The sequence below is a fragment of the Carassius gibelio genome, chromosome A9 (assembly GCF_023724105.1).
Source record: "Carassius gibelio isolate Cgi1373 ecotype wild population from Czech Republic chromosome A9, carGib1.2-hapl.c, whole genome shotgun sequence".
Classification (NCBI taxonomy): Eukaryota; Metazoa; Chordata; class Actinopteri; order Cypriniformes; family Cyprinidae; genus Carassius; species Carassius gibelio.
Genome location: NC_068379.1, coordinates 3,148,327 through 3,156,434, shown reverse-complemented (window position 1 = coordinate 3,156,434; position 8,108 = coordinate 3,148,327). Strand labels below are relative to the sequence as shown.

The 8,108-nt window shown below is 37.4% G+C and overlaps 1 protein-coding gene across 3 annotated transcripts; it reads left to right on the top strand.

Annotated features, from left to right (window-relative positions):
* Positions 1 to 200: 200 nt before the first annotated feature.
* On the top strand, positions 201 to 7,680 carry LOC128019425 (Na(+)/H(+) exchange regulatory cofactor NHE-RF3-like). 3 transcript variants are annotated; one of them, XM_052605401.1, is made up of 10 exons: positions 201 to 274; positions 701 to 855; positions 1,756 to 2,056; positions 2,148 to 2,376; positions 2,948 to 3,084; positions 3,541 to 3,736; positions 4,800 to 4,996; positions 5,791 to 6,003; positions 6,267 to 6,593; positions 7,134 to 7,680. In XM_052605401.1, the coding sequence occupies exons 3-10, from the start codon at positions 1,766 to 1,768 to the stop codon at positions 7,200 to 7,202; spliced, it is 1,659 nt and encodes a 552-aa protein (XP_052461361.1). In that variant the 5' UTR covers positions 201 to 274; positions 701 to 855; positions 1,756 to 1,765; the 3' UTR covers positions 7,203 to 7,680. The 3 variants fall into 3 exon arrangements, with proteins under 3 accessions (XP_052461361.1, XP_052461363.1, XP_052461362.1); XM_052605402.1 differs by having other exon boundaries at positions 209 to 274; positions 1,845 to 2,056; XM_052605403.1 differs by lacking the exon at positions 701 to 855 and having other exon boundaries at positions 1,845 to 2,056.
* Positions 7,681 to 8,108: the final 428 nt, after the last annotated feature.

Sequence of the window (8,108 nt, the reverse complement as noted above, 5' to 3'; positions counted from 1 at the left end):
TGAATAAGAAATATAATTGGTTCATCATTACAAATGAAAATATCTTATTAAAAACATTATATTTTTTGTATAAATTGCTTTAGGGAACAATATCGACTCTCATGGCAACAGAGAATAAACCTCGAGCCACAGGACATGGTTAAATAACTCACCTTTTAGATCAACCTTTGCCCTGTCAAAGTCCTCCACACACACTTACACAGAGCTAGATAACACCTGAGCAGAAGCAGGCAGCCACCCCCTTTAGATCGGGACACTGAGGAAACTGCAGCTGGTGAGTCACACACACTTCTTTTCACAACATACTAGATGTACGTTTAGAAAAATCATGTTGCCTTCAGAAAGAAATATGTGCTTTGTATATAAAAATATATTCAGTGATGTCATTATAATATTATTTTATCAGAATAGGATAGAATAGATTTTAAGCGAAGACTTGTGAATCATGTCAAGAAATTTTACAATGCAGTTTGGTGTCTTAAGTGAAGTTTTTACTTTCATATAATTTGTACAGATGAGAAACTTGACGCACGTATAGCATTAATTATTAAACACCTGCAAGGAGGTGGTTTTAGGCATAATGTGATGATGTGAAAGCATTAGCAGCTCATAGAGCAGTTCATGAAGCACTCAAGTGTGAGAATCTGATGTGTGAGGTATTGTGGAATTGTTGTAGAATCTGTTGTGCTTGAACCTACAGCTAGATGCTTCTGCCTTTTCCCCTGGTAAAACATTTGTCAAAATGAACCAAGACTATAGGCAATCTTTCTAAAGTCTTAAAAGCCTTAATGATGGTTCTTCCCATTAAGGATTTCATGATCAGCATTTGTAATTACTGAGACAGCAAACTGCAAGGTACACTTTAGAAAAAGAACAAACAAACCACTTTGTTAACATTTGTGCACTCACTCCTATTTTATTTATTTATTCAAGATACAAGAGTTTAAAAAGCAAAATGTGCTTTGACAAACACATTCAGGCACTTCATCAGAGTTCACTCTCACTCTTTGTTTTTTTTTTTTTATTCTTTGTTTATGTATGTATAGTATGTATTATTTGTTTGTGGGTTTAATCGCTCTGCTTCAAATTTAACAAGAAATCACAATGTACTTTATATTTTTTAATGAACATACTAGGTCTTATTGTGCAAGATTAATAAGGGCACATTATTAAAAAAAAGTTGAAAAATTAAAATGTTTAATGCAATTTATACACCAGATTAATACAATATTATCTGCTCTAATAATTTCATTTGATTTTAACAATTACATTTTGTAACTATTTAATTTTAATTTATGTTTAATTAAGAATTGCTTTGCCTCTGATTTTTTTTTTTTTTTATCTATATCTGTTTTATGAAATGTTTTTTGGATACCCTGTTTTGCACAGACATTTAAGTAAATTACTTTACAAATGTCATTTTACGTCGACTTTAAAACTTCTGTGATTGAGTTCAGCAGGTGCACCCTAAAACAGGGCAGTGATTATATGGCCTTTGATAATTCTATATTACCCCAGTTATCACTCCATTTCAAGGACATACAATTACATAATCATGTTCACCTCTGTGTGTAATCTGCTGCAGTCTGTTGATTACTACCATTGATTACTAATACCTGTGATTAATCAAACAATATTTTGCCATTATAACACAACTTTATATTCTGAGAAATGAATGCCACAATGCTGGATTGTAATTACCAATTGTATCACGAGATGACTGGTATATAATGAATTGTGTGCATCTATGATCAGATAACATCAGATGTATAAAGAAGAGCATATTACCACATCAGATGACCTCTGCATGAAAGCAACACTGATCGATGGATCTCTCCTGACAGGAAAAATGGCTGGGCCAAAGCTACATATCATTACTCTGACTAAGCGAGAGGGACAGGACTATGGCTTCTACCTCCAAGTGGAGCATGGCGAAGATGGTCATCTGATCAGAGCTCTGGAGATGGGCGGTGCGGCTGAACTGGCCGGTCTGAAGGACGGAGACCGCATAATCAGAGTCAATGGAACATTTGTGGATAGTTTGGAGCATAGTCAGGTATGATGCATTTGAAAATTTACTTTCTGTCAATTTAATTTATTTCAAAAGTTTGGTGATAAATCTCACACTCGTCTTTTTCTCGGGACAGGTTGCAGATTTGGTGAGAAAGAGTGGGATGAGTGTCACATTGCACGTCCTTGGAGAAGAGGCATATAAGATGGCCAAAGCCAACGGTGTGAATCTTGCTGACCCTCATTCTCAGTCGGGTCAGAGCCAGCCCACCATGAATGGAGTGTCTGCAACCCCAGCGAAAGCCAAACTTTGTTATCTGACAAAAAACAGCAGTGGATTTGGTTTCTCCTTAATGTCTGCCAAAGGTAAGCAAAAAAACTCACATAGCCAGGTCCCAATAATGGTGAAAATGACAGAGATATTAAATGTGTGTAGACATTGTGATTTGAATTTTTGACATTCTTAAAATAAAACGCTTGAAAATAAAGGTTCCAAGAGAGGGTTTTTGTAGAAATGCCATAGAAAAACCATTTTCGGTTCCCAAAAGAATCATTTAAAAAAAAAAAATTTTTGAAGAAGAAGAAGAAGAGTTTAATAATAATGGAAAAACCTTCTGTGCAGTGGAACTGTTTCATGGATGTTAAACCATCTTAGTGGACCGTGCCCAACTTAGTTAAATTCAGTCATTAGCTAATCCTTATAAATCCTTATGATTAGCTTGTCGGGTTAGAGCTTAACAATTCAAGAAAGTGTTTTCCATTGCTGTCAACAGTCAGTGAATGGTCATCTGAGCCTGAGAAAGTGAAACTGTAACTGATTTTCTTATACCTGTTTTGAATTAATCTACCAATGTTGATCATTGTCAGAAATATGTTGTCTGACATGTGAGATGAAGCACTAACAGGAGTTATTTGCTCTAACCCTGTTTTCTCTCAGGTACTCAAGGCATATTCATGACAGACGTGGTGTCTGGAGGAATAGCTCATCAGGCCGGTGTGAAGCTGAGTGATCGCATGGTGGAGATAAACAGTGAAAATGTGGAGAATCTCTCACATGATCAGATTGTGCAAAAGGTACGCTAAAATTATGCTTCATTCTAACTGCAAACATTTAACATTACCTCTTTATCACCAATTTTATAAAACAGTAGCTTTGCCATTTTAGAAAATATTTAATGGGATAGTCCACCCAAAACTGAAAATTCTGTCATCAATCAATCATGCTCATGCTGTTCCAAACCTGTATGACTTACTTAATTTCATGGAACACAAAAGAAGATATTTAGAAGAATGTTGGTTAACCAAACAGTTCTGGGTTCCACTGACTTCTGTTATGTTTTGTGTTCATTCAGTGGAAGTCAGTGGGACCCAGAATGTTTTTGTTACCAACATTCTTTAAAATATCTTATTTTCTTTGCAACCTGAATGGATGCTGCTGAAGACCTTGACTCTACTGTTTTACTTTACATTACCCCAAAAATCTGTGTTTTAGGAAAATATAAGAATAATGTACTCCTATTATTATTGTAGGTGAAAGCAGCCGGGGACAAACTGATGCTTCTGTTGGTGGAAGAGGACACTGACAAATTCTTCAAGAGCAAAGGCATTCGACCAAGTATGGTTCATGCCACAGTCAGGCACCTCCCACATAAGCCACGCATTGCAGAAATGACTAAGAGAGCAGATGGTTATGGTTTTATCCTGAAGGAAGATCCTAACCGTGCAGGTAAGTGCTTGCCATGTGTCATGGTGAGGAAGTCAACATGAAATTTAGCCTATTAAACATTTTATTGTTAAACTGATTTAAATTTAGCCTAATTGCAGTCTAAATTAAATCTGCTTCAGTTGTTCAAAAGAGAGTTTAAAATAGAATATTGGTGAAGCTTTTATTTTCTATATACAACACCTTTCCAAAAGCACCTTGTTCCTTTCTGAGTGTTATGTTATTGTCAGATTTGTCTTGGTGGTTTATCTTTTGGTTCCTGCTGAGGGTTTATCAGTTCATCTGTATCTGACCAGCCAAGAAATGTAAAATAGTTGCAGATAATGTTTTTATTGATTATTTTGTAAGTTTTTAGTATTTCATACTTATTTAATTTAATCCTAAATTACTTACAGTACACCAATTGCATAGACACCTCTCTGGAGCAACCTGCTCACAGACATGAACTCAGGGGAAATACAGCGGGCCTGTAGCTTCCTGGATCCTGGAAATTTGGTGTTAGCACCCCAAATTCGGTAGTTCTTCTGTTTATTGTTCTTTCTAGCATGGTGGCGCATAATGAACTTACTGAAGTTAACTTCAGTGTAAGGGCAATGTGTTCATGGCATTGTGTAACTGTGATTCAGAGGAATGTTGATGACACTGTACAGTGAAATGCAAAGGTTATCTACTGAAATGTCTCTAAGATGCTGTAAAAACACAATGTTCTTGTGTGCAGTAAATGATGTATTTGGATTTCTAAATTGCCTAGAATGACAGGGTTTTGGCCTTGATTTGAAAGTGAAAGTGACGTGACATACAGCCAAGTATGGTGACCCATTCTCAGAATTCATGCTCTGCTTTTAACCCATCCATAGCTCACACATACACACACACACCGTGAACACTAACCCGGAGCAGTGGGCAGCCTTTTATGCTGCGGCACCCGGGGAGCTGTTGGGGGTACATTTTTAGGCAATTTACAAATCCAGGACATGTGGTCACTTTAGATAAATTTAAATTAGAAAAAAATATTAGTTTTATTTTTTAATATTTGATTCATGTCATATTTTCTTATCTGTCTTAGGTCATTACATTGGAGAAATAGACAAAGGAAGTCCTGCGGAGCGAGCAGGACTGAAGAATATGGACAGACTAGTGGCTGTAAATGGACAGGACATAGATAACTGCAGGCATGAACAGGTGGTGGAAAAAATATCTCAACAAGGAAACAAGTGCTCCCTCCTGGTGCTGGATGCTGAAACAGAGAAAATGTACAAATTGGTGAGTTCTTTTCATTCACCAAGATTGCTGCAATTGTAACCCCTCTCTCCCAGGTCCTCACCGCCCCAGCTCATCTTCGCTTCGAGTGGGCCTTGAACTCTGGTCTCCGGCATGGAATGCGGATGCACTAACAAGGAGGCTAAATGATTGCAGCCACTAACACATCACTTGAGATTAAGGGAGTGAGGTTTACCTGCACAGCACCTACCCATTGACCTCTGTTACACTCACCCCACTTAACCTCACTTCCATCCGGGTCACGGCACCAATGTAACCCCACTCTCCCAGGTCCTCACCGCCACACCTTGTTCTCACTCCAAATGGGCCTCGAAAATGGGTCTCCAGCATGGGAGGCAAACACACTAACAAGAAGGCTAAATGGCTGCAGCCACAAGAGTCAGTTGTTAGTGCAACTCTTGTGATCAGGTGGAGTGAGGTTTACCTGCACAGCACCTACCTGCTGGCCTCCGGGTCACGGCACCAATGTAACCCCTCTCTCCCAGGTCCTCCCCATCTCACTCACACCTCGTTCTCACTCCGAATGGGCCTCCGGCATGGGAGGCAGACACACTAACAAGAAGGCTAAATGACTGCAGCCACTAGAGTCAGTTTTTAGTGCAACACTTGTGATCAGGTGGAGTGAGGTTTACCTGCACAGCACCTACCTGCTGTGCAGCAATAAATAGTGATTTGAAATATTTACACTGATACTGAAAAATATACTGGTGACTGTGTATTTAAATGTAAAATGTGAATCTTAAATTACATTCTGTATTAATTGTTTAATATTATAGGGTGGTGTTTCTCCACTTCTGTACTGGGAGGAAATGAGAGGATCCCCGCCCAGCTATCCTGCGCATGAAGCTGAAGCTATACCTGCTCCAGCAGTACCTGCCCCAGCAGATGTGGACCACAAACCCAAACTGTGCCGGCTGGAGAAGACCGCTGCTGGATTTGGTTTCCATCTCAATGGCATCCTGGGAGTTAACGGACAGTACATCAAAGAGGTGGGACATCAAGAGATTCAATTGTTTTCACAATGAACAGATTTATGCTGATTTTAATCAATATAAATATCTTTTTTTTTTTTAAACATGAAAACAAATTTTCAGTGGATGGAGAATTGATTTAATTTTGGAGATACACCCAGTCACTTTCATTATATGTGGACATGATATTCTTCAAAAATGTCCTTCAGATATAGAACTTGAGGGTGGGTAACTGATTTTCATTGTGGGTTGAATTAACCTGTTAATGTGTTTTCTTACAGGTGGTGAAAGGTGGAGCAGCAGACAGAGCTGGACTGGAGGATGATGACATTGTTGTGGAGGTGAATGGAATGAATGTGGAAATGAGTACACATGAGGAGATTGTTAAGCTCATCCGTAAGAGCGGGGACACGCTAGTCCTCCTAGTGGCTGAGAGGTCAGCCTATGAGCACCTGAAAGCACAGGGAATCACCATCACTCCTCAACTGCTGAATAAAGAGCCCTCAGCTGATGTTCCAGCACCAGCTTATGCACAGGATGATGAGAGGAAAGATACAGAGAGTGACATCGAAAGACCGGCCACTCCACCTGCTCAAACCCGGTCAAGGGTCAGTACTGCTTTTCAGCATTTCTAAATGGTTCCAGTATTCACAATATACCTCACAATACAACGTTTTAAATTCTGCCATCATTTACTCACGTCCATGCCATTCAAGACCTGCGTAATGTAAAATACATTTTGAAGAACTGTATGCTGGCTGAATTTTCTGTTTTAATTGATTTCTATTTAAATAAGTATTGTTTTGTTTTTTTATGCATCAACGAATCTGAAAAAGTCTCACGATATCCACAAAAATATTAAGCATTATCAATTGTTTTTAACATTGATAATAATAAAAAATGTTTTAAAACATATTAAAATAGTAAACCGCTATAACAATAATATTACATTTTGCATCTTTACTGTATTTTTGATCAAATAAATGCCGCCTTGGTGAGCATAATATACTTATTTCAAAAACATTACAAAAATCTAGCGGTAGTGTATATTGTGATTACCTTATTTAGTCATATTAATAAATCTATTAACTCTTCCTTTAAGGGTACAAACCATGACCTTGCTAACTGTAACTTTTTTTGCCCCCTAGTCATCATCGTCTTCATCCTCTTCATCATCATCTTCAGCATCAGATGCGAGTGAGGACGAAAAACTCTGAACTAAAAGATACTTCCAATACTGTGATTTAGTGACAGTGACACTCACCTGATCAAGTCCTGTATAATCTTTGAACAAAAGACTGTAAGACCACTGATCAATGTGAAATTACAAGGACATTAGTGACAATTATTATTTCTGCACTGCTTTCATTGGGAACTACAACAGCAACAATCTATTTGAACTGGATTTATTATGCTTTTGATGCACGAAATAAAAAAAAGACAAGTTGTTAGGGTCTTTCAGGCAATGCATACTTCTTGATATATAATTTATTCTACAGAATAGTTTGTCATTTTCTCATGGATGCCTTTTGAATAAAATATCATCATTTGGTGTGATGTCAAATGGGAAAACCATTCTTATTTTAAGTGTTAGCACCAATGTTTGTATATTTTAAGTACCTAACACATAAAGAAAAATATATGTCAGTCAAATCTACAAGCAAATCAAAATCATGAATTAAAAATCAATGCACACTGGCGCGTCATTCTGTACTTGCGTTTTTAAATTCAAGGCCACAGTCCAAAACAGTGAATCTACTCCCTCATCCAGGCATAAAATTTCACTTCAAGAATTAACAAGTGGATTTGATGAGTTTGAAGTTTGGTGTTTAAAAAAAGAAATGTAATCTATATATTGATATTTCTCTATACACGGTGTTACAAATTATATTATTGGTATGCTATGGCAACTTATGATTTTAAATTTCATAACTCATCAAAATAGTTTGAACATTTTTATGAAAAAAAAATGGGGGGGGGGTTACAAGAAAAGGTAGGATATGGATTTAATTGCGTACTGTTGTAGGCTACTGATTTTATTGATGCTCATGCTAACTATGGTATTTGAGTCAACACACGTCTAACTAAGTGACATTTTAGTTTAGTAGCCAACTAAATCTTCA